Here is a 26,565-nt window from a genome sequence, read left to right on the forward strand (position 1 = left end):
GGCTCCTTCTAAAGCTTCCCTTTGCCTGTGTGCAAGAGTCAAAAGAACTCTGACTTCACCTTACAAGCTTTGACGTCACCCTGATTTATTTCATGCATACTAGGTCTCGCTTTCTAATTCTGACCCTGCTAAACTGCAAGGCACTGCAGTACTGCAAAACACTGTTATGCATTGCATTTACTAAGTGGCCACATGGTTCACTGAAGGCCCCATGTTGTGAGGAAAGAAAATGAGTTAATTTTATTACAGATGACAAAAGAAAAGAGCTCTTGCATTTACAGGTGTAACAATAGCACATGTAATCTCTGTCAAACATAACTGTAGCTATTAATCCTCATTAGCTCAAAATTTAAGTAATAAGCACCACTGTCACTTTTGGCTTTTTTTGAACCTGCCAGTCTAGGATCTCAAAGCATTCAGCAAACAACGAAGTGAGCCTGACAACATCTCTGTGAAACTGGAAGTATTATTGGCAGATGGGGAAAGTGAGGTACAGGGAGGGAGTTTAAGTCACTAGCTCAAAATCACACAGGAGGGCCAGGACTAGAAATCACATCTTGAAACAACACCCAGTCCTACCCTTTAATACTCAGAGTAGGCCAAGATTTCTTTGTGACGATCTCTGAGCCGGCTCACTGGAAACCTCAGCACGTTTGTATCTTAATTCACATTTAGGGAAAAGTTAAGCCAGCTTTTTCTTTTGCTAAATGGCACTACCTCCAAATATTACTACTCTCTTTCAGTAGCTAAACACAGCCAGTGTTCACAGTAGGGTAACATTTTGTTGTTGTTGTTCACAAAACATTGGTAAGGCTGCATCTTTGTTCATAAAAAGGTTCTCGCAAAGCAGTATATTTAACTTCCAGAGAACTGCTGACAAAAGCATGGCAAATGCAGGATAAAATTAAACAGCCTTGCGGTTTAGCTTTCACCCCGTCCTTTCACCCTGACAGCAGCAGCACAGGATAATACGAATGACAAAAACAGAAAATGCATACAAATGAAGCACTAGGTATGCCATCTATTTAAAGTATGAATACTAACAAGTCTTGTTTATTTCAAAACCCAGGCTCCTTACCATATAAATGATGGGACTCAATTATCTACTTCAGCTTATAGCTGGCCTTGGATACCAACAATCTTTGCTGCTGATGACAGATCTCTTAAACGACCCACCATTCTTACTGTTATCAGCTGAAATTCAGAATACTCTATTAAAACCACACAGCCTCCTGCTGCTCCTAAAAACATTTTTTCATGTTCAAATGAAGCAGATATAAACAGACTTTAACTGCTATAGTACTGTATGGTGCAATGGCTAGTTTTATAATTTAATCTAATAGCTATACCTTGACTGTAAAAAACAAAAACAAACAAACAAACAAAAAAACCCATCTAACATAACATACACGGAAGGCCCCAACATTACCTAAAACCTTCTCTGTAGTATCCAAACTGGCAATCAACTGAAACATGGAACTGTAAGAGCAAAAGCCACTTGCAACAGTACACCATGAAGCTAAACAAAAGCAAAGAACTCTCGGGTGCTGTTAGAATATTTTAGTTTTAACTATATACTGCAACCGAGGTGTGACTAAATTAAAATAAATTCTATTTTGACACACTTGTTAGAAAATAAACTTAGAAATCCACAAACTTCCACCCACAGTTTTAAGAAAAATGTATCTCATGGTTTTTAAGAATTTTGTGCTTTGCCGATCCCCAGGATATTCATGAACTGAAGAGCCATATGAGAAGGCGTGGTCTATTTCGTTGCTACAGAGGAGCTCCACCTGGGCGGTGACGGACCAGCGAGGAAAGTGAGATGATGCCTCTCCCCCTCCCCAGCAATGCTGGGAAAAGTGTTCCTGACTTGGTAGCAGGTGCTTCCATGCCATACAGAAGTCAGTAAAGGGTTCAGCTGTGCGAGCACAAAGGGGAGGATGCTTCCTTGTGCCCTCTTCATTTTGGCTGCTTGGGTAACTGCTCAACTCTGGGGACAGAAAGGACATTTCCTACCAGGTATTGTTTTGGTTTTTTTTAAACCAGCCTGTCAGGGTGGCTCCTCTTAGTGGGGTTTCGACCTGTCTAAGGGATCCTGGTTTACCTGCAGGGAAATTAGGGCTCAGCAGAGTGAGGATATGTTGTTCACTGTTTCATTACTTTCTGCTAAAGTATAAAAGAGTGGGGCTACGGGCACGGAAAGCTGAGGAGCGAGACAGCATGTCACCACCGTGGAGAGCCCCAGTGCCTGAGCTCCTCTTACGTAAGGGTTGTGCAATCACACACAGGTGAACAGAGTCACAGAAAGTGAGATACTGCTAGCGTTGAGACTCATCTTCATTTACTAGCTAAAGCCTTTTAGACCACACATTCATATTATTTTCTCTCAAAGCATTAGTGCTCTCGGAGGCAATCCTAATCAACTACCATAAAATAAATAAAATAAATTAATGGAGATATCCCATCTCCTAGAACTGGAAGGGACCTTGAAAGGTCATCGAGTCCAGCCCCCTGCCTTCACTAGCAGGATCAAGTACTGATCTTGCCCCAGATCCCTAAGTGGCCCCCTCAAGGATTGAACTCACAACCCTAGGTTTAGCAGGCCAATGCTCAAACCACTGAGATATCCCTCCCCCCCAACGTGTCATGTAAATTTATTCTTAGGAATGAAGTCCGCTTATTTCAGGCAACCATGTAGGAGAAAGAATTGCCTTCACAAAGGAATAGATGACATGGAAGTGTTAAGTCAAAGGGAACTTCTGCTCATCCCCCTTCCTTTGGGGGAAAACAGATGGAACTTAACTTCTAGCAACTATAACCCAGAAAAACAAGTCTAAAATCTGCACCGAGTGGTGTAAAATATGACTTAACGTGCAGAATGACTACATCTGGCATATGATTTATTGATTATACCACACTCTACGATGAATCCTCAGTTAGTTTACTCACAACAGCAAAGATGAAATATCTTCAGAAAACAGCAATTCAGCAAAACTTCACAAGGGCTATGTGAATTAAAACTCAGTGAAGCAACACTCTTTGGACACACATCATCTATCTAAATAAAGCAAAAAACTATTTTGTGTAACCCGACAAAACATCACAACACTTTAATCAATCAAGATATTTCATGTAAGTCATATAGGCTATCTGGCAATCTGTGGAGACTAAACATTTTCGAACTTTTATACATACATAGGCTTATTTTTTTCTTAGTGAAGGAAGAGGAATGGAACAATTCTAGTGTTATTTCACCACCCAGCAGTAAAGAGTTTGTCAATGCATCCATGATAGAGCTCCCTGTCTAGAGTTGGGAACACAGCTACTGAAGCTCACATCAGGTGAAAATCAATTCTAAAATGTTTCCAACTCTGGAGTTATTGATTTTTAAATTTCCTCCTTTGAAACAGAGAAGGAAGAAGCGCGGTCTAGTGGTTTATTACTATAGTGCCTACGAGCCCTGGTCACGGACCAGGACCACACCACGCTAGGTGCTGAACAAACGGAACAAAACAATAGTCCCTGCCCCCTAAGAGCTTACTCATAGACTCATAGACTTTAAGGTCAGAAGGGACCATTATGGTCATCTAGTCTGACCTCCCGCATGATGCAGGCCACAAAAGCTGACCCACCCACTTTCCCTTAACTCAGCTGTTGAAGTCTCCAGATCGTGATTTAAAGACTTCAAGTCGCAGAGAATCCTCCAGCTTGCGACCCCTGCCCCATGCTGCGGAGGAAGGCGAAAAACCTCCAGGGCCTCTGCCAATCTACCCTGGAGGAAAATTCCTTCCCGACCCCAAATATGGCGATCAGTAGAATCCCGAGCATACAGGCAAGATTCTCCAGCTGGACCCTCATTTTACCAGCGATGGCACGTTATTGCCCAATTGTCTAAAATCACGTTATCCCATCAAACCATTCCTTCCATAAACTTATCTAGCCTAAGCTTGAAGCCAGAGAGGTCTATTGCTCCCACTGTTTCCCTCGGAAGGCTGTTCCAAAATTTCACCCCTCTGACAGTTAGAAACCTTCGTCTAATTTCAAGCCTAAACTTCCCCACAGCCAGTTTATATCCATTTGTTCTCGTGTCCACATTAGTACTGAGCTGAAATAATTCCTCTCCCTCCCTGGTATTTATCCCTCTGATATATTTAAAGAGAGCAATCATATCCCCCCCTCAGCCTTCTTTTGGTTAGGCTAAACAAACCGAGCTCCTCGAGTCTCCTTTCATATGAAAGGTTTTCCATTCCTCGGATCATCCTAGTGGCCCTTCTCTGTACCCGTTCCAGTTTGAGTTCGTCCTTTTTAAACATAGGAGACCAGAACTGCACACAGTACTCCAAATGAGGTCTCACCAGTGCCTTGTATAACGGAAGCAGCACCTCCTTGTCCCTACTAGAAATACCTCGCCTAATGCATCCCAAGACCGCATTAGCTTTTTTCACGGCCACGTCACATTGCCGACTCATAGTCATCCTGCGGTCAACCAGGACTCCGAGGTCCTTCTCCTCCTCCGTTACTTCCAACCGATGCGTCCCCAGCTTATAACTAAAATTCTTGTTAGTCATCCCTAAATGCATCACCTTACACTTCTCACTATTAAATTTCATCCTATTACTATTACTCCAATTTACCAGGTCATCCAAGTCTCCCTGCAGGATATCCCGATCCTTCTCCGAATTGGCAATACCTCCCAACTTTGTGTCATCCGCAAACTTTATCAGCCCACTCCTACATTCGGTTCCGAGGTCAGTAATAAATACATTAAATAAAATCGGACCCAAAACCGAACCTTGAGGAACCCCACTGGTGACCTCCCTCCAACCTGACAGTTCACCTTTCAGTATTACCCGCTGCAGTCTCCCCTTTAACCAGTTCTTTATCCACCTCTGGATTTTCATATCGATCCCCATCTTTTCCAATTTAACTAATAATTCCTCATGCGGTACCGTATCAAATGCTTTACTAAAATCGAGGTATATTAGATCCACCGCATTTCCTTTATCTAGAAAGTCTGTTACTTTCTGAAAGAAGGAGATCAGGTTGGTTTGGCACAATCTGCCTTTCATAAACCCATGTTGTAATTTGTCCCAATTGCCATTCACCTCAAGGTCCTTAACTACTTTCTCCTTCAAAATTTTTTCCAAGACCTTGCATACTACAGATGTTAAACTAACAGGCCTGTAGTTACCCGGGTCACTTTTTTTCCCTTTCTTGAAAATAGGAACCACATTAGCTATTTTCCAGTCCAACGGTACCACCCCCGAGTTTACAGATTCATTAAAAATTATTGCTAAGGGGCTTGCAATTTCTTGCGCCAGTTCCTTCAATATTCTAGGATGAAGATCATCCAGTCCGCCCGATTTAGTCCCGTTTAGCTGTTCAAGTTTGGCTTCCACCTCTGATACGGTAATGTCAATCCCCCCTCCTTTATTCCCCTCTGTCCTGCTGCCTCTATTCCTAAGCCCTTCATTAGCCTTATTAAAGACCGATGCAAAATACAATTACAATTTAACTAGAAGAAAGACAGATGGACAGAGCAGGGAATACAAGTAAACAAGGAGACAATATCAAGTCAGGATTCTTAGGTTCTATTCCCATACTCTGCCACATACTTCCTGTGTGACTACAGAACAGTCACCCACATTTTCAAAAGTGGGCTCTGATTTTGGATGTCCAACTTGAGACAACTTGGGCTGGCTTTTCAGATGTGCAGAACATTTATAACTCCAACTGAAGTCAAAGAGAACTGTGGATTCTAAGCATGTCTGAAAATGCAGCGCCCAGGTCCCCCAGGAGACCTCACACAAGAACAGATGAACAGTCTAATAGCCGGGGTAGCTGATGGCAATAATACAGACAGCCAGTCACTTTCCCATTGGATGATCCTCTCAGCAAAGGCAGGAGGAGAAAATTAAGTCCAAAGAGCAGTGACCAATTTATCAGAGGAGGACAGGGACCATCGGATGGCTGCTCAGGAGTACAGCTGTCATACCAGCTTCAGTTAACTGCACATTTGGGTGAAGAAGGGGTTGGTGAACCAGTGTACACAGTCTGGGGAAGTGCTTTTGTCCCTTTCTTTGTAGAGAGCTAAAGCAGGCTGTAAAGTTGCTTGAAATAACATTTTAAATGGGACTGTTATAATTGTACATCATTTTCAGATTAATGAACAATGTTCTGTCAGTGTGTTAACTCAGATGTAATTTCCAGTGTGCCATCCCCTCCCCCTTTCAATCACACAAGACATTTTTGTTAGTTGCCAAGGTGGTTCTAAAATGCTATTTCAATATTAGCAAAAAATATAAGTTTCCCCCACTCTGTCCACCCAATGTATTTCAATGGAGTCAAAAAGAGAGCTTCCTATTTTCACCTCAAATCTTCCTCTCTTTAGTTTTCAAATGCTGATGAATATGGGTTCTGAATTCAACATTTCTGTATGGAAAAATATATCACAAGAAGTGCCAGTACCATTTCAACCAAGAGGCAATTGGCTACAGATTTAGAAGAGGTGACACAAATGGACAAGACAGGGAGGCAAGAGACAGCTAAAAATAATCAGACAGAAAATTGCCTCTTGCATCCACAGATGATATCCCTGGTACAACAACAAGTATTTGAACTTCTGCTTCCACGTTGTTTTTTTAAACCACTAGATAAAATACAAGTAACTTTTAGAAGTCTATGTGAAAGTATTGTTGTTAAAAGACATTTTGTATTCCCTGTCTCGATGGTTCTCAACCAGGGGTACGCGTACCCCATGGGATACGCACAGGTCTTCCATGTGGTACATCAACTCATCTAGACATTTATCTTGTTTTACAACAGGCTACATAAGAAGAACTAGGAAAGTCAGTACAAACTGAAATTTCATACAAACAATGACTTGTTTATACTGCTCTATATACTATACACTGAAAGGTAAGTACAATATTTATATTCCAATTGATTTATTTTATAATTATATGGTAAAAATGAGAAAGCAAGCCATTTTTCAGTAACAGTGTGGTGTGACACTTGTATTTTTATGTCTGATTTTGTAAGCAAGTAATTTTTAAATGAGGTGAACTTGGGGGTACACAAGACAAATCAGCCTCCTGAAAGGGGTACAGAAGTCTGGAAACATTGAGAGCCACTGACCTATCTTACAGTAGCTATTCCTCATTTAAATGAGACCGTAATGGGGCCATATAATTCATGCATCCTGTCTCTTACCCCTAAACTGTGCAGGAAGCATGAGGATTATTGCAGGGCTGGTGCTGTGGTAAGCCCTGAAGAGCTGGCAAAAGGGACAGGGTCAGGAGCAAGTCTCACTTGGGTCCTCCACCCAACACACTATGTACCTTTTGAGGGTGTGTCGGATTGGGGGAGGGTGTCCTCCTTCCCTTCCTAACTGACAGGTGTTTGGTGGCCAATATTTGCCTTCTCTCCCAGCTGACTTCTATAGGTAAATTCCCCTAAGAGCTTTTCCAATAGATGAACAGTCTGAAGGCTGCATCATCCAACGTATTGGGTTTATTTATAAACTCGCTTGTCAGCCTGCTGAAGCTGCTGTTTGGTTTTAGAGAGACTTGCGTGAACGAAGAGAGGTGGCCCGAGAATCGGGAAGCGAATATGGCTCCAGGCATAAAGACAGCATTGAAAAGTGCACAGAAGAGACATGAAAAGAAGAGAACAGCGTCCTATCTGCCAGTGTATAGCATTTCAGGACATATGGTGGAAGCTCCCAAAGAAAGCATTCTGCACGGAGGTCTACTATCTACATGACTGTGGGGCTGACTTATATGTTCAAACTCCACACTAACCATTTACGCTTCTTTTCTGCATTACATGGGTTAACATGTACAGGCTTGCACATTTACTACCCATACGAACTTTTTTCTTGATAGTGGATGCAGCTGAATCAATGTGTTATCCTAAATAGCTGTATGTTGTGAAATGCATGCACTTCCTAGGAAGGTTAACCTGGCATTGGGTCACCTGCCTTTTTCTTTAAAGACAGTGTTAAGAGAAAAACAAAAAAGGCATTACAGTGGGCAATCAGCTTCTGATACTGCAAAACTGTTTATTGTACTACCATTTTTAGGAACAGGTTAGACACCGGTCAGAGATCGTATACTGCCTGAGCGCGGGGGCTGGACTGGACGATGACCTCTCAAGGGCCCTTCTAGCCCTCTGTTTCTACGATTCTATTAAAACAATGGTGCTCATAGGAAATAACTTATGCACCAGTGTAAACACTCATTTGATTTACTGGGGTGGTCCCATGACAGGTACAGAGTCTGCTGAATCTCAGCTTTTATTTAAAAAATATTAATAGTGTTTTGGTCCTAATGGTTGTGAAGATGACTTCTCAGTGTGAATGGAGTTTACACCAATGCGGTGTTGTCATCAGACTCAGCAAACACCCTGAAGCAACAAACTGTGTGAGGCACTCCGTTAACCTGTTCATCTCCCTGGGATATTAATTGTAAAGGCTACTGTGGACATTTAACTATTTCACTGCTGATCATATTAGCATATAGAATAAGGGAAGAGTGCAGGAGGGAAGCGGGAGCTGCTGCTTGGGGGAAAGTGTTGAGAGAAGAAGACAGACAGGGAGGAGGAAGGGAAGAGAAACAAAGGGCAGAAACACAGTGATGGTCCTAAAAGCAAGCCTTGTTTACCCCTGAATGTGACAAGACACTTAAATAAGTGAAAGTTTAGTTACTCTATAATCAGAATACTCCTTCTTCCCAGGTCTTATAGATCTCAAAGTGCTATACAAAGAAGATCAGAATCATCATCATTTACAGATGGGAAAACTGAGGCACAGAGCAGGTACGTGACTTGCCGAAGCAAGCCAGTGGCACAGCCTGGACTAGAACCCAGGTATAAGAGCCATATTCCACACTTGATCTTTGTGCAAATCTCCCAAAGTCTTCAAAGAGAACTGCTGTGGATTAAGGGGTGTGTAATGTCCTAAGCTTATCCCCCAGCACTCAGATCATGATTAGAAATGGATTTAGAAATCTACTGAATTTAATAATGAAACTGCTGGATACTTATCGAGTGGGAATGTTCTTGTAATAAAAATTATGATAGCTCTGGGAGAGACACAAGCTTTTCATTGGGCCTATAGTCTAAGAGGCCGATGCACAACTCTGTAGTTAGAAAATATCTCAGCTGCAGAAATTCATATGTAGTTTACTGGCCAGAAGTCACCGACAAGCACCATCCCACCGCAGTGTGTTCAGGACTATCGCTGGAAGATGCATCAAGAGAACCCTTAGCTGCAGCCTGTAGCCAGCTTTCCAGAATGACATGCTATCATAAAATATTAGATACATTCTTGGTACTTATCACTATATTATTCATATTATTTATATGCCAAAGCTATGCTAGTCACATTCTGCAGGGCCCATCCAGCGCCAAGAACCTTCCTCACTGCTAGCTCTGCACAGCCTTCTGCAGCTGCCTGAGGCCACCTGCTTTTCAACAGCAGTATCAGAGACTCTGCTGAGACCCCTTCACCCTATACGGAAATCACACTCAGTCCTGGGAATGAGTGTCCCTCCAGCCCTGGTCCAAACGGGGGAAAGCTATTCACGTGGGGGAAGGAAGCACTCAGTTATAGGGAACCCGTCAGCAGCAGCGGATTACTATTTTATGGAGAGGGGATGGTACTAAAGACTCTGCTCTTCCTTCCCAGGTAAATTTGACAATTACATTGATCTGATCTGTCTTCCCATTGGGGTCCACATTGGAGATCTGCACTATACCTACTGCAGGTGCTCCAGGAGCTGGGTGCATTGGGGAACTGGAGTACAGGCCTTCTGGCAGGCAAGGAATTGTTCTATGGATTCGTTTTCCTCTAAGTATGTGTGCCAGTCCCAGCTGTAGGACAGAAAGAAGGCTTTCTATAGGGCGTTCCACAGTGCCAGAGTCTGCAGCTGCCCAATGGTGGGTGCGTCTTAAAAAGCTGCATATTATATTTATATTTTGGATCAGGTCATTAGATTAAATTCTTCCAAAAAAACACACTGTGTGAAATTTGTAATCACATATAGAATTCTAATGAGGTGAAGAGAACTTACTTGCAATTAAAAATCAAAGATTTATGCATGTGCACAAATCCTGTTACAGGCCAGTCAGCTCCATTGTACTTCAGAGTCTGTCAATTTTCATTATGCACCTCTGTTCTGAGGTGTTTATAATTGATGTGTAAACATCAGTTAGCTTGGAATTGAAGCAACTTTGTTAAGAAGCACTTTTACCTGTTTTTAAAATAACACATGAAAGTTTGTTTTAAAGTGGCAGTGAAAAGATTATGCTCTTGAAATTATGCAGCATTTTAAAATACAAGATTTCAGAGGCCATTATGATGGTTTATGCCTTTGGAGTACCTTTTCCTCTCCCAATTTCCTGCTGGAAACTCCCTCTGAAGAATTCTCTTCCGAGCTGTCTGGTCCCACTGTGCAGCCCCATAAAAGGGTCACTGGCATGGTTTACTGCTTTGAAAAGCTGCTAGAACCTGCCATTTCATGTGGCCCCAATGGCAGGTTCACTGGTCTACAGTAAGCTGCCACAATCAGCACATAATTGACCTTCCCTCCTCACTTACCCATGAAGGAGAAGCAGGACTATTTTTAAAGGAATAAAAATGGGCTGTGATTGTCACAAGCAACGAGTGATTCTGTGAGCCGAGTTTTTGGGTGCCCAACTTGAGACACCTTAAAGAGGACGAATTTCAGAGGCAGGTGGCTCAGGCCCTCTCAAGGGGTCTGAGACACTAAGGGCATAGCTGTCCAAGAACTACTGAGCTCTGATGGAGATCCAAGCCACTGCCCCAGCCTCAGCCTCACTGCAGTCAGGGGAGAAAGGGGGAGCATGCTAATAGAGGGCAAAACATTTTTGGCATTCAAACAGTTGCTATCCATTCTGAAGGACACAATATTGCATGTGAACTGGTGGCAAATGAGTCACAGACATCGACTTTGTTCTGTATCTAAGGATATCACTAAATACTGCCTATGCAATGTCATTGTTTCCATAGCAACTAAAGCATTTCAAATGGAACAGAGAGAGACTAATATAAGACAAATGGGGGGCATAGACATGATATGTGATGGCATGGTGTTGTGTGGTGTTAAGTGTTAACGTCCACTACTTTTGGATGAATTGCATAATTCATTAATAACTTCACCATTGATAAATAACGAGGTCATTCCAGACCTGTGCAATAAAAACTTTATACCTCCCCACCTCAAAGTCTCCATTTTTGTAATATTTTGTTTTCAAATTGAAATTAAGTTTTAAATAGTTTAAAATCATTTTCTCCTACCAGCTCCCTAAAACCATGGCTGGTGAGGAACTTGGATGGATAACCCTTAGCCTAAAGTTTTGCCATCAGTTAAGAGAATATTTCGATAGCAATCTGGGTTTAATAACCAATACCACTTCTCACTACCTCCTCACTTTGTACACAAGGATTACAAAGAATTTTGCAAATGTGAACTAATTAAGCCTTACAACAACCAACAATATTTTCCATAGAAATACACACACAAATAAAAGAAAAGAAAAGAAACAATCTAACAAATGTACATATTTCATGCAACTTATTTTTGAGAACCATATTGAAAATAGCTTTTAAGGCCCTTCAAGCTGAATTCTTGGATATAGGTCATAATTGCAGATAGCACATGTAATTTTCCTCATCTGTAACGTTCTCCATCCACACACAACATTTCAGATGCGAGAATCATTGCTCTATAGAATATGATGTAGTGCAGAAGGCTCAATAAGTGTTTTACACTTTCTGTAGTTCCCTGATCCCCAACATTAGAAACAAGAACAGTAATACAGTCTATCTTCCTCACCAGTGTTAAAATGCTGTGGCATGAACTCAGTAAGGATTATACATGAGTTTTTGCTCACACAGGCTTTTGGATCACTTTATTTTTATACAGTAATCTGAACTCGGGTGCCACGCTAACATTCACCATGATGGGGGGAGGGATAGCTCAGTGGTTTGAGCATTGGCCTGCTAAACCCAGGGTTGTGAGCTCAATCCTTGAGGGCGCCACTTAGGGATCTGGGGCAAAATCAGTACTTGGTCCTGGCAGCGGGCTGGACTCAATGACCTTTCAAGGTCCCTTCCAGTTCTAGGAGATAGGTATATCTCCATATATTTTAATGTAACTGCTCTTAAAAAAATTCCAAAGATATAGAAAAAAGCAACCAATCATGAAGTTGAAGAAGATTCAGAATAATTCCAAAATATTTCACCATGACTAAAGACTGAGAGGTAGGTCTGAGGGAATCTACGGTGTCAAGACTGAACTAGATAGTGGCAACTACAGACAGTGTTGTAGCTTGCTTATCAAGAGGACATAAAAAGACCAGTGGAAGTAAATATAGTTAGGCGTTAACATCTTTTCCTCAACAATTTAAAAGGTACTAAAATTTTATCCAATTAGAGAATATATGCTGACAAAAGAGCATCTCTATTATTAAGGTTGAAGGCTAACCTTCCGTTATCAGCCTTAGGATTGTGGTTACCAACACCACCTTAAATCAACCTGAAATTTCACATGCTTGAGTTTATGCCAGGTTAGAGTTTTCCCTAGAAGGTCTGAGGCACATCAGGTAAGGCATTTGGGAGATTAAAAAACAACAACAAAACTTCCTGGCTTTTCTGGTTTTAAAAAGAGGGAGGGGACCGACCATGCACATCTCTTATAACTGACTTGTCTTTTTGCTTCTGCTTCTTCACAAATGGAGCTATAGTATTTGCCAGGGGTTCTCAAACTTCACTGCATCACAACCCACTTCTGACGACAAAGTTACTACATGATCTGGGAGGGTGGGGGATGAGGGAGGGAGCCCAAGCCCTGCCGCCCCAGGTGGGGGTGGAGATCGGGCTTCAGCTTCAGCCCTGGGTCCCAGTAAGTCTAATGCAGGCCCCGGCGACGCCATTAAAATACTTTGGGGTCCTGAGCCACAATTTGAGAACCGCTGGTATTTGCTATATGGAGCTTTGTTTTGTAGTAGGAGAGAACAGGGGACATGAGGAAGTCTCTTCAACCAACCTGCTTTAGCTTAAGGAAGAACTATGCACAAGCTTTATCTTCAAACATTTGTCTTTTCAATGTCATACAAAGCTGCCTCTGAATTAGATACTATCTGTATAGCACAGAAGATCAAACATCAGTTAAAAGAACGGCAGATTTTATTGTGCATCTGAAATAGAACACTGTTTCATATTTTCCTCAGTCAGTCTACCTTCCATCACAATAAAGCTGATTGATCAGAGGCCAATAATTAAAGTGTAGGATTTAAACGTAATTATTTTATATTTAAAAATATAAGTCCTTGAAGATTTTTGCAACACTTACCTCAATTACCCTGGAGTCAAAGTCTTCGTAAGTTTCTGTTGGGAGAAAAGAAACAAATATGTACTTCATTTATTTGCTCCTAATTATCAATACAGCACTAGGGCAACCTGTGATGACAGGTGATATAATATTACAAAGGGACAAAGCTTCTTATACAAATTAATTTCTAATCCCTGCAGCATGTAGACTCTGGGCATGGCTTGCAATTTATATACACGAAACTAAAGTCCACGGCTTGTTTTCTTTACAGTGAACTGCAAAGATATTTTTAAATGATCAAATTCATTTAGAAATGTATGCTCCCTAAATGCAAAATAAGACGGGCATTTGGCACATTTATAGAGTAATAACAACAAGGAGTCCTTGTGGCACCTTAGAGACTAACACATTTATTTGGGCATAAGCTTTCATGAGCTAGAACCCACTTCATCAGATGCACCTTTAGTTTTCCATTTCAGGGTACACAAAGTTCAGGTTTGTTGTGGATTCCTGGCCTCTGCCCTTTGGGAAGCCCAGCATGCATCATGCTGATAACACATTTGCCATGCCACCTCACTGAAACAAGCCTATCAAGACAAGATCAATCCTGGGAGGTTTTGCTGTTTGCTTACAATACAACATAATTCTGTAAGTTTCTTAATATTCTTATTTTATTTCCCATTGGGTAGGATAAAATATCAAGTTTTGGAACCATGCACTATTGTTAAAAGTAACATGGAACTTGCCTTGTCAGCAAGGTTGTGTAGTACGATGTCAGAAGCAAAGCACACACTGGGGTATCTTACAGAGCAGACGGGGGGGGACGCATAGTGAGTCTAGACTTCATGGAGTTACAGTATAAATGGAACAGAGGTGTTATAAACGTACTAATAACTTATCTCATTCGAATTATTTGGGGCACTCAGCACATATTTCTACACTGAGGAGAGCCGCTTCCTCCTGCAGAGAACGGAAGCTCTATAGTTGCACAAGACATCAGTACAGAATTAGTTTTGACTGAAGTTGCTGGTGCATTGGAACGATGGTGATAACTAACTACAATACTGCGATGTATTTCAACTTCAAATGTCAGCATTACACTTTTTTGTAAAAACATGGAAAGTTCTAGTCTTTAATTAGTTTGAAAATTTAAAATTAGAGAGTTGTGGAAAAAAAAATTGTGACATTTACTTAAATGGAACAAACATGTTCCCCACCCCACCATACTTGTAACAACTCAATAGTTAAACAGACCTGGTTCAAACCACTTACCTTTTCCTTCACCCCTTCCCCAGAAACATCTGGGCTCAGACTAAGCTTGGAAAATGCCAGATCAAATGGCAAACTTGTAAGTTATTATAACTTTAACTTCTATAATTAACAACAGATCTCTCTCCAAAACAATAATTTGTTTTACACTAATGCCTTGAGGCTCCAACCAAAACCAGGATCCATTGTGTAACTAAGAGATGGTCCCTGCCACAAAGATCTTATAAATCAAAATAGCCAAGACAGAATGGAAGAAGGAAGTAGAATTATCTCCTTTGTAGAGATGGGGAAAAGCGGTTACCTACCTTCCCGTAACTGTTGTTCTTCAAGATGTGCTGGATATATGTCCATTCCACTGTAGGTGTGCGTGCACCCCATGCATGGGTGTTGGGCTAATGGACGCTGCTTGTTAAAATCTCTGGATCTGGGCGCACGCGTATCCCACGTTTGGAATTCACATAGGGACCAGCGCTTGAAGAATTTTATTTTCTTCAGGAATTTGTTCAGATCTAAACTAGGCCTGAGACCCCCTTTTGCTTTGGTGATCAGGAAGTAGTGGGAATAGAAGCCTTTTCCCCTGAGGGAAAATGGAACTTCCTCTATGGTCCCTGTCTGAAGAAAAGAGTGGACCCCTGTTGAAGGGCAATCTCGTGACAGTGGTCCCTGAAGAGGGATGGGGAAAGGGGGCGGGATAGAAATGAACTGGATGGCATGCCCCCATTCCACCGTGTTTGAGACCTACCAATCTGATGTTATGTGGCCCCACCACTTAGGAAATGAGATAAGCGATTGGTAAATAAACGATGGGGAGCAGATGGAACTAAGGTGGCTGGTACACTCACTGTCCTTGAGTATCCCATCAAAATGCCTGTTTGGAAGGGGGTGGGTGGATGGTATGAGCCCACTGATGCTGAAGAGGGCCATGGGGGGCACCTCCTATAATCCCTTTCCATTTTTCTTGGTGGATTTTGGGATCAGGGAGCAAAACTCTGGTGTCTGAATGGCTGCTGTGGAAGAAATTGCTTCCCCGCCCCCCCGTCACTGGAGTATAGATTCCAAGGGATTTGAGTGTCGGTCACCCTGGAATCTCTGAGGCTATGAATCCTGTCATCCATTTTCTCTGAAAACAGACAGGGGCCTTCAAAAGGGAGGTCTTGGATCGTGTGTTGGACCTCTAGGGAAAACCCAGTTGACTGCAACCATAAATGCCTTCTCATATCCAAACTATCATCCAAAACTGTTTTGGAGGGCAGTTCTGGCGACCAGTTTACCCTCCTCACTCATCGCTGCAAACTCTTATCTACACTCCTCGGGTAACTTGTCTTTGAACTTCTTAACATTCTCCCAGAAAGTGAAGTCATGGCGACTCAGGGGTGCCTGCTGGTTTGCAATCCTGAGTTGCAGCTTCCTGAAGAATAAAGCTTGCAACCAAACAGATCCAGCCTCTTTGAGCCTTTGCTTTTTGGCATGGAAGCTCGATGTCCCTGCCTTTCCTGCTCATTGGCAGCTGCCACCACAGGAGAGCCTGGGGAGTGGGTGGTGAGAGTAAAAATGTTCATACCCCTTAGAGGGGACAAAGCACCTCCTCTGGGCTCATTTGGCTGCAGGGGACAGGGGGGAGGGTGCCTCCCAAAGAGCCATGACTAGCTCCAGGATTGTTTCATTAACTCGTAGAGCCACCCTAGCCAGGGTCATCGATATCAGGATGTCCATCAACTGGTGAGACCTTTCGGACACTTCTTTTGCCTGAATGCCAAGTACAGAGGCCACTTTTTAAAAGCTGTTGATGGGCTCTGTGGTCCTCTGACATGGTGAGTAATTTGAGGGCCCAACAGCCTCAGCTGATGATAAAGACGAGGAGGCAGCAGGCATCTGACGTGGTTGCTGGTCCGCAGCTTGCGGTAGAGAGGCAGCCTGCATGAGTTCCAGCTGCTCGGAACCTGTCTCAGTAGCAGATATGGGAGAACAGTGCTCTTGGTGCCCGGATCCAGTCTCTGCACCGGGGTCTGGAGGGTAGTGCGTTTGGTGCCCGTGTCTCCAGTGCGCCAGGAGCATTGAGGGCAGGACCTGGCTGGAGGGGGAATGCCCCATGGTGACCAGAATGGCCACTGGTATGGGCCTGGGACCCCTCCTTATCCAGGGCATTGACCTTTAGCTGGGGCCCAACGTTGGGTTTGCCATATGGCACCGTGGTGCCAATGACTCTGATGGGGGATGGGGGGGGGAGTGCTATGTCCTGGATGGGACAGAAATGACCTCACTTCTGAGCCTGAGGAGTCAGATGCCTCTGACAGAAGAGGGGCTGAGAGACAGCCTGAGCCCAGGGATGGCGGTAGCGGGGAAATAGAGGAGGCTTTCCTCTTGACAAGACAAGCTTCAGGGGAGGCTTGGGTAACCGTGCTGCAGGATCTCAGTGCAGTGAGCTATGAGCCCCAGGCATTGGCATGGGTTGCAGACCTTCTGCTGCCAATGATACCAGTACTGAGTGACTAAACACGTTTCTTGCAGCTGCATATGGGCCAGGGGTGGCTGGGTGCGGCACTGCCTGCTGGCTCTGTTAATGACCTTTACGGGAGACCTCAACAGACCTGACACAGGCCCCGAAGGCGGAGATCCCCCTTGGGAGGTGATGAGCGTTCCAGGGATGGCCTTTCTCACAAATGCTTTGTGGAGTGTCTGCCTCTGTCTTGCTTTGGTACTGACACAGAAGAACAAGAGGCAGAACCTGAGGAAGGTCCGAGTCTTTTCTTCGGTACCGAAGAATGGGACCGAGGAACTGCAAACATGTCTGGTGGGGTGCTCTGTACCAAAGCTGATGTAGTTGAGGCGTTTTCCCTGTGTGACGACTCTGACGGGGGTCGAAGTGCTGCTTCCACGATCAAGCCCTTAAGCCTCACCACTCTCTCGCTTTTTGGGCAGGGCTTGACGCTTTTCCAGATGTGACATTTGTCACTAATGTGGGATTCTCCCAAACATTTCAGGCAGGATGGATGCTGGTCACTGACTGGCACAGGCTTTGTGCAGATCCTGCAGAACTTAAACCCTGATGAGCAAGGCATCATTCCAGTACTGGTCCCAGTACCAAGAAAAAAGGGTCAAGAGAGACCAAAATCAGACACCTAGCCCTAAAACTATCAAAATTGACTAAAACTAACTATACCCAACAAGCTACTAAAGTACAGATATATAGAAAACAGAGTGAGGGAAGTACGTGAATCACTCAAGCCTGGATTCGCTCTGACAACCATCACTGGCATTAAGGAGGAACTGAGGTGGGTGGCTCCACTCTGACACCAACCCGCAGTGGCGTATGGTAACAGAGGGTGCTCAAGCCACCTCAACAGATACTGCTGAGGAAAACAAGTCTCTGATGTCTGTGCCTGGGGTGTGCGCACACCTGCCGTGGCCCGACATGTGCAATCTCTGGAAGAAGTAGTGAGGCACAGAGCGGTTAAGTGACTTGCTCAAAAGCACTCAGTCTGGGGCAGAGCTGGAGACAGAACCCAGGTATCCTGAAATTCAGTACAGTGCCTTGACGACAAGACCAGCCTTCCTCTCTCAATTCAATCTGAAACTCTTGGGGCACCATTACTCAATTCTTGAGAGATCCAAACTCTGTACTCATTCCAGGACCAAAGTTACACTCTATTCTTCCGAGCTCTTCACTGTTGAAGAAGTGCTGGGGGAATAAACAATTGTGCACAGTATGTTCCAGTGATGATCCATTTGTGTATTTCATCATTTGCATGCATGAGCTGCCTACTTGCATAACTGTTACTCAGATGACTACCCTAAGTGAACTGAACATATATGCATTGATTAGAAGCGGTCATATTGCTAGAGGATGTAACAATTCTATAAATGGCTCCCTTCCATCATGTCTACACTATTCTCTAGTATTATTTTAGAATATTTTGAATGATATAATATTAGACAATCTACGATGATTCAAGCAAACAAGCACGCAACCATGAGACTTATTTGATACAGATTTCTATACAACCACAGGGAAAAAAGTCTTGCCACTTCAAATCAACCATAATATGTTAGTGCAATACTTTAAAGGGTATTCAATTTAAAGGGTTGCCTGAAAAATTTCTCTGTAAATCAGTCAAATGCAACTATAGCATCATTTTTCTGCCCTGTAGGAGTCAGGAAGCAATCTTTACAAAACTAAACATTTCACATAACATTCATGATTTAGTCTTTTCAGAATGGTGATAAGAAAACACTGGCCAGGTGTGTGCTACACCTGGGGCACCAAAGGGCATGACCCTTCTTTTCCCCATATAAATTATATGAATAAATGTAAGCTTCCCCTCTGCAAGTTACTTTTGAAAACAGAATTCCATTTCAGAAATGTCTCGTAAGGGACAAAAAGCAAATCCAAGAGCATGGCAGAATTTTGAGTATTCTGTACTATTACCCTCTGCTCCTGCTCATTTGGCTCATGAAAGCTAGGGCAGAAAGGATACAAACGAAGCAGAAATGCAGTCAGATCCTTTTGACTGGCCTGTGCTCTAACATCCACTTTGGGGAAAGGAACAATAAGCAAGTCTCTTTGGCACAGCCTTTGGCAAATGCCAAGATTCAAAATATATAAACTCTAACAAATTCTCTTGGTGATGGACCTTGCGAATAGGACTGGTCACATCTTTACCAAGGTTCCTGTTTCAGAACTTACTGAACACTAAATTAACTCTCTTATCTGACTATTTTAAACATTAATAATAATTTGTTTCTGGTTATGCCCACAACAAGCTGTACTCTTCCTAGCCATGAAAGACGCATGGTTCCTGCCATGAAGAGCTTACATTCTAAAGGAAAAGGAGTCAGTAGGCCTCTCATATGGCAGGTGAGAGAATTTTCAAATACCAACAACCCAAAAAACACACCGCTCTTAAACAAGCATTTGTGGAGCTAAGCTTCTATAGATGGCTGAATCAGACAGCACAGTGAACAAGATACATGGTTACCAACAGCAATTCTTGTCCTTAATGCATTGCCTCCACAGAGCCACACTGCACATACCTGGCTGCAGAACCTGTCTGAGCAGAACTTGGCAGTGCGGGCGAACACACGGCCCTCCATCCCTGCCTTCTATAGAAAGGTATAAATAACCCACCCCTCCTAACCTTCCCTTAGGAAAAGGCCTTGCTGACTGATTTATTTTCCCAGTTGAGTCATTTCACCACCTTACATGGCGGTATGAGAACGTATACATGGCCAAAACAGATGCTGTCCCAGCGATTAGCTGTGACGTTTGGATTAGGCTTGAAGTGACCATTCTGATAATCTAGGATGATCCGCACATCACAGGTCTGAGAATGTCACCCAAGGAGCCCTCCATCAAGCCTTGTGATTGAGCTAGAGTGTGTATTTTAGAAAGACGTCTAATCTTGACTTAAAGTCTTTGAGTAATGGAAGATCCACCATTACCTCTAAGGCAGTGGTGGGCAACCTGTAGATGAGTCTGAACAGACAGAGAGGCATAACCTCACAAAACAGTGAGGTAATGGTTCCAGTTTCCATGGCTTTGGTGCAAATGCACCCTTGGAACATTATATGGCGTTCCATGCAGCATATTACTGGAAAGTATTGGCAAACTGGAGGGAGTTTATACAAAACAAAAACCCACAAACTGATTGGGGGAGCTGAAAGAAGTGACTTGAGAGAAGATTAGAAAACCTCAATATGCATAATTTGGGAAGGGTTCCGTGTATTCTGCAGCCATTAAATTTGCCACAGAAACCATCCCTTGCTGCAGAAATATGCTCCAGAAGCTAGACTTTAGTTTAGGAAAAGAAATTATGCTACTGGCTCTTATGGGTGTGAAGAAAACTTTGAAAACATCAATCAAGTTTAATAGGTGCAATTACATCTGAACCTGCAGAGAGCCTGAAACAATCCTGCAGAGAAATGTGAACTGTCTGGTAAATCTCAATGGAATATTACCAGAAAAACCTAAACATGACAATATAAATGTCAACGTTAACTGTTTCACAGACATTACTCTGCTGAGTGTTACTTGTTTTCATATTTAATTTGTTAAAAACTTTTTTGTTCTAAATGAAGCTGTTGTAGAATTTCTAGTTACCACAAAAGACTGTTGGAGAGACTCTAGGACAGTGGTGGGCAACCTGCAGCCTGCATGCGGCCCATCAGGGTAATCTGCTAGCGGGCCGCGAGACATTTTGGGGACGTTGACCGTCCGCAGGCACGGACCCCCACAGCTCCCAGTGGCCGCAGTTCGCCGTTCCCGGCCAATGGGATCTGCACGAAATGGCGGCCAGCACATTCCTGTGTTCCGCCACCTTCCCCAGCTCCCATTGGCCGTGAACAGCAAACCGTGGCCACTGGGAGCTGCGGGGCACCGTGCCTGCGGACAGTCAATGTCCACAAAATGTTTCGCGCCTGCAATTAGCTTACCCTGATGGGCTGCATGTGGCCCGCAGGTTGCTCACCACTGATCTAGGACATGAAACAGAATTTAGCCTTACCTTGCCACCAACTGCACGGGGCCTTGAGTTTGGGTAAGAGGTTTAAATATGCAAGGTGATAGCCTTATACTTACCTCCTATAATTTGTATTTCTAATGTGACATTTTATTAGCTATTCTTTCCTTGCTTATGCTAACATGAAATCTTTATTTCTGTTACTAAGCTAATGGGAACACTACAAATATGGCTACATCTTGTACTCACGGCTGCTGAGGTAAGACATACAAAAAGTGTTTTCACATTTTAAGACTCACAAAAGTTTAACTGAGAAGCAGTCAACTAGTGCTGAGCATTCATGTAACAACTGTCAGTCCAGTTAAGATTACTAACTCTTTAGTTTAACTGCCTGGGTTTGTGTATAGAAATTCTTATAGTTCCTAATATAGAGGAGAATAATTATGAAGAAATTTAAAATGCTGAGAAAGTATGGATTCTTCTTCCCCTGCCTCTCTCTAAGAAGGTAATTACATTCACTCTTCTTACCTCCATTAGGACCTGGCTCAGGGGGTCCCAGACTGATGCCTCCCCAGGAATTTCCAGTCCAGCCTCTCTCTCTCTTCACCTTTGTTTTTCTTCTCTTCTCCCACTCATCCCTCCGCCGGATAATTTCAGCCTGCACCTTCTCCTGCTCCTCTTTGTCTCGTTGACCAATTGTCTGGACTACCCCACTTTTCAGCACAGGAGCATTGAGACCAGGCCAAAGGAAACCAGAACGTCCTTAAGAAAAGCAAAACATGAAAAGAGTTCCCTCGCATTTAATGCAAAATTAAAGATTAAAACTCAACAGTACATAAGGTGAATCTAATAAAATGGATGTTTTAATGTTCACTTATATTTCAACTGCTTTTCACAAGACAGAATTTGTATTAAAAGCTGGAAATTGAGCTATGTGAAATGGAGCATCATTATCAAAATCACCTAAGAAAAAAGGAAAGAGAGAGAGAGCGCTCATCTCACGCTGTCGTAACTCCACAGAAATTAATGCCAATGTGCTAACTGCACTGTTTATAAAAAGTATTACAAATAGGGTTGTCAGGCATCTGGTTTTTGACTAGAATGCCCTGCCCTGGCTCCACACAGCTCTTGGAAGCAGCCAGCATGTCCGGCTCTTAGGCGCAGGGGCGGCCATGGGGGTCCTGCGTGCTGCCCCTACCCCAAGCGCTGGCTCCGCAGCTCCCATTGGCTGGGAACAGTGGACAATGGGTGCTGCAGGGGCTGTGCCTGCGGGGGGCGGGCAGTAGACAGAGCCCACTCCCCCTTCGCCTAGGAGCCAGACATGCTGGCCACTTCCAGGAGCTGCCTGAGGTAAGTGCCGCTGGGCCAGAGCCCGCATGCTGAACCCCCTCCCGCACCCCAACACCCTATCCCATCCGTGAGCCTCCTCCTGCACCCAAACTCCCACCCAGAGCCCACACCCCTCACCCCCTCCCGCAACTCAACCCCCTGCCCCAGCCCTGAGCCCTCTCCTGCACCCAAACTCCCTCCCGGAGCCCAAGCCCGCTCCTGTACCCCAAACCCCTCATCCCCAGACCCATCCTAGAGCCCACACCCCCAGCCAGAGCCCTCACCCCCCTCCTGCACCCCAACCCCCTGCCCCAGCCTGGTGAAAGTGAGTGAGGGTGCGGGAGAACGAGCGATGGAGGGAGTGGGAGATGGAGTGAGCGGGGGTGTGGCCTCGGAGAAGGGGCGGGGAAAGGGTGTTCGGTTTTGTGCAATTAGAAAGTTGGCAACCCTAATTACAAACCAATAACACTATGAATAGTAAGAGCAACACATTTACCAGTCCTATGGTTATTTATGTATTTACCTTCACCGATGACCTGGCCTCTATTGAGATCCTTCCTGATCTTTTTCTTGGTTCGCTTTCCTCTTCCCTTCCTTGCTCCAGAACCGGTCTCTGCCAAAACCCCTTTCCACAGCTCATCAGCTGTCACTGTAATGAAATGGCTTTCATAAGTATGGTATCAGAATAATTAATATTGGTAACATTACTGAACAAAATATTCAAGATGCTAACCCTTAGGTGATCCATTCTGGGAATGCATAACACCCCTCCCCCCCATTAATGCCCATTTAAGCAAGCATGTATTCTTCTGCCTGTATCCTTCTCTCTCGCCACTACTCTCTCTGCCCCCATCTCTTTTTGGCCCTGTGTGCATTGGGTCTCAAAACAAATTAATGGAACTCTGTTTAAACACTGTTCAAAACAGCAATGGTTTCTAACATGGTTTGCATTGCCACTGCAGAGGAGGTGAAACCACATAAGTACTGTGGTAAGGAAGGTACCCAGGTGAGCACAGGGTTTAAAATCTATTTTGAATTTTGTTTTTAAATCAACACCGTTCCTAGACAGTGTAATGTTTTAATGGCCTTGGTAGCACAAGACAGGAACAAAACAAGATCATTCGCTAGTAACTGACATTGGCAATAGCAGTAACTGCTCTCTGTGACACAGCGACCCATTGGTGCCAGCTGGCAAAGAGTTCACTGTTTTGTAACAGCAACTCCTAGCAGGCCTTACCAAATCACTACACCTAGCACACCACTTCCATGGTATTTATTCATAAACGATGTCATGTGACAGCTCTCAAGAAAGCTTGTGGCACACTGATCCTCTCAATCATTGTGAGATATACGTACGGATGATATTTAAGGAGCTGTGAATGATGAGGCATGATTTCCCTTTACAAAAACCATGTTGACTCTTCCCCAACATATCATGTTCATCTATATGTCTGATCATTCTATTCTTTACTATAGTTTCAACCAATTTGCCTGTTACTGAAGTGAGGCTTACAGTAATTACCAGGATCATCTCTGCAGCCTTTTTGAAAAATTGGTGTCACCTTAGTTATCCTCCAGTCATCTGGTACTGAAGGTGATTTAAGTGATAGGTTACACATCACAGTTGTTAGTTCTGCAATTTTATATTTGAATTCCTTCACAACTCTTGGGTGAACACCACCTGGTCAAGGTGACGTAACACTGTTTAGTTTATCAATTTGTTCCTAAATCTCCTCTACTGACCCCTAAAATCTGGGACATTCCTAAAATTTGTCACCTAAAAAGAATGGCTCAGGTATGGGAATCTCCCTCACATGCTCTGCAGTGAAGACTGATGCAAAGAATTAATTTAGCTTCTCTGCAACGGTCTTGTCTTCCTTGAGTATTTCTTTAGCACCGTGATTATCCAGTGGCCCCAATGACTGTTTGGCAGGCTTCCTGCTTCTGATGTACTTACACATATTTTTGCTGTTAGATTGTGTGTCTTTACTAGTTAGTCTTCAATTTTTTTGGGCTGCCTAATTACACTTTTATACTTGCCTTCCAGAGTTTATGCTCCTTTCATTATATCAGTTAATGCTTTCATACACTGATGAAATACAGGGTTCTCCCACCCTTTACATCCTTCCTTCCACCCCCCATTAAGGTGTGATGCTTTACAGAGCATCATAGAACTGAACAAGACACATTCAGAAAAACAAATTAATTTCACAGCCTCCTGTATATCTTGTCTGGGCACATCTGCTGTGCCATAAGGCATGGGAAGTAACCATCTTCACGTTCAGACCAAGACCTGAAAACATGGCTTGCATGCATATTTACTAACTGAGGTTACTACGCTACCATTACATAAAGCTGAAACACAGGACTTTTCTAAAAGTCAGGATTTGGGTTTTTTTTTTCAAATTAAAACTCAAATGATGTGACGAAGATATTCACAACATGTTATAAAGCCAGTTTTTCTCCCAACTAGGCCAAAATCCAGTAAAGAAGATAATCAGGAATACAGTCAGACAATTGCTTCAACTCCTGAGAATGAATGAGCCTGACCATCAACAGTGACCTGGAAACATCTCTCAAATGCCTCAGCCCGCAAGAGACATCACTACTGTAAATTAAATCTCCTGTCTCAGGCTGGACCACATTCTGGGTTTTTCTCTCTAAAGTAGCAGTCTGAATACCAGCAATCAGAGGAAGAAAAATAGTTCAGTTGGACAGAAGCGACTTGTCTAAAAAGCAACACAAAATAACTGCTGAAGATCCCCAATCATGGAAAGAGAGATCCTGCCTTATTCTCAATCCGGGCTCACAGATCCCCAGACAATGGCACCAGTGAAGTTCTGCAATGCAGAAAGCAAGGGTGCAGCCAGCACAGAACGCCCATAACCTGCCATTGCCTTTACTCATACAATGTATTTGTAATGCCTGAGGATACACATGCATCTTCCTAACGATTTGTGGCTTATCTTTATTTTGTATTTATTTAAATTCAGTAAGATAAGGCTAGTATGTGCCGGCTTCAGTCTCCTACTGCTAAAATAGCTCCAGTTGCAAAGCCACGTGTTTTCACAAAAACTTTAACAGGATGCAATACATAGATATGGTATGCTATAAAGGTTATATTGCCACGGGCTGCAAAAGGTGCATTATTCGTTTGTGGTTTTGTGCAGGTCAAATTTTTTAATACCCCATCTTGTGACACCAGACTGTCCTTGGACCACAAGCCCAGCTGTACTTACTTTGGAGGGAGATGAAAATTAGAGCACAAATTGGTAACACCCAAACATTATCTAAGATTGCAGAAAAATTAACATCATCACAATTTTAAAGTCCAATCTCTCACAATCTACCAAGATTAAAGGCATATTTCTTAGCTCATTTGAAAAGGAAGAATCCCAGCTCCCCCAAAGCATAAACAAAGAAGAAAGATTAGTTGGGGATGTGGAGGGAACCACACATGTATCAATATTAGTATTTGTGAGAGAAGTAGTTAATTTCATAGAAAGATTAAATATTGTTTAATAGGTAGAATTTTTTCCACTTGAAAACAACTTTTGCTGAATACTGTCTGATGCCAAATCAGTTATGTAGCAGATTTTAACAGCAGGGACTCAAAGAAACTAATATTGTTGATACATTTTTAAAAAGGTTAGTGAACATGCCATGATAAATGTGTTTTATTCCAGAGTAGTAATGCTTGCTAGCGCCATTACAGTTGGAAATCTATATTCTCTTTATAAACTCATGTTTATAACAAATGTTTATTTCTAGGCCAACCGTATCAGTTTCAGCTGAGAATACATTTTTATGGACACATTTACTCTAAGTGTACAAATATTTTAGCTATTGGTAAGTCATCAAACACACAAAACCCCCTTACATTTTTTCATTTCAAATACTTTCCCCCATCCCCCCAAGCAAATAAAAGGGGATTCAAAAAAATTAAAATGTACAAGTCGTTAGCTGAAATATGACATCGTGTCTTTAGAGACAATGGGTTGCTTGGTTTGTAATGGGATATAGAATCTTTAGGTAACTGATACTGGTTTACTCTGGGTCCAGATGTATAATAACAAAGACAAGACAGAGCTTTTTCAAGGGCTGGCCCAAGACTGTGGAATGAACTCCCACAGGAATGAAAGACCTTCCCCTCT

At 43.1% G+C, this 26,565-nt stretch overlaps 1 protein-coding gene across 1 annotated transcript in view; it reads right to left on the bottom strand.

The window, feature by feature from the left end:
• MRPS5 (mitochondrial ribosomal protein S5) overlaps window positions 1–26,565 on the bottom strand; it is an 81,592-nt gene that overhangs the window by 27,166 nt on the left and 27,861 nt on the right. The window contains exons 3-5 of the mRNA XM_065401248.1: window positions 22,935–23,060; window positions 21,611–21,844; window positions 13,380–13,414 (exon numbers count right to left, since the gene is read on the bottom strand). Coding sequence (XP_065257320.1) covers window positions 13,380–13,414; window positions 21,611–21,844; window positions 22,935–23,060 — 395 coding nt within the window. The remainder of the gene's footprint in view (window positions 1–13,379; window positions 13,415–21,610; window positions 21,845–22,934; window positions 23,061–26,565) is intronic.

Source organism: Emys orbicularis, chromosome 3 (assembly GCF_028017835.1).
Source record: "Emys orbicularis isolate rEmyOrb1 chromosome 3, rEmyOrb1.hap1, whole genome shotgun sequence".
NCBI classification, from domain to species: Eukaryota; Metazoa; Chordata; order Testudines; family Emydidae; genus Emys; species Emys orbicularis.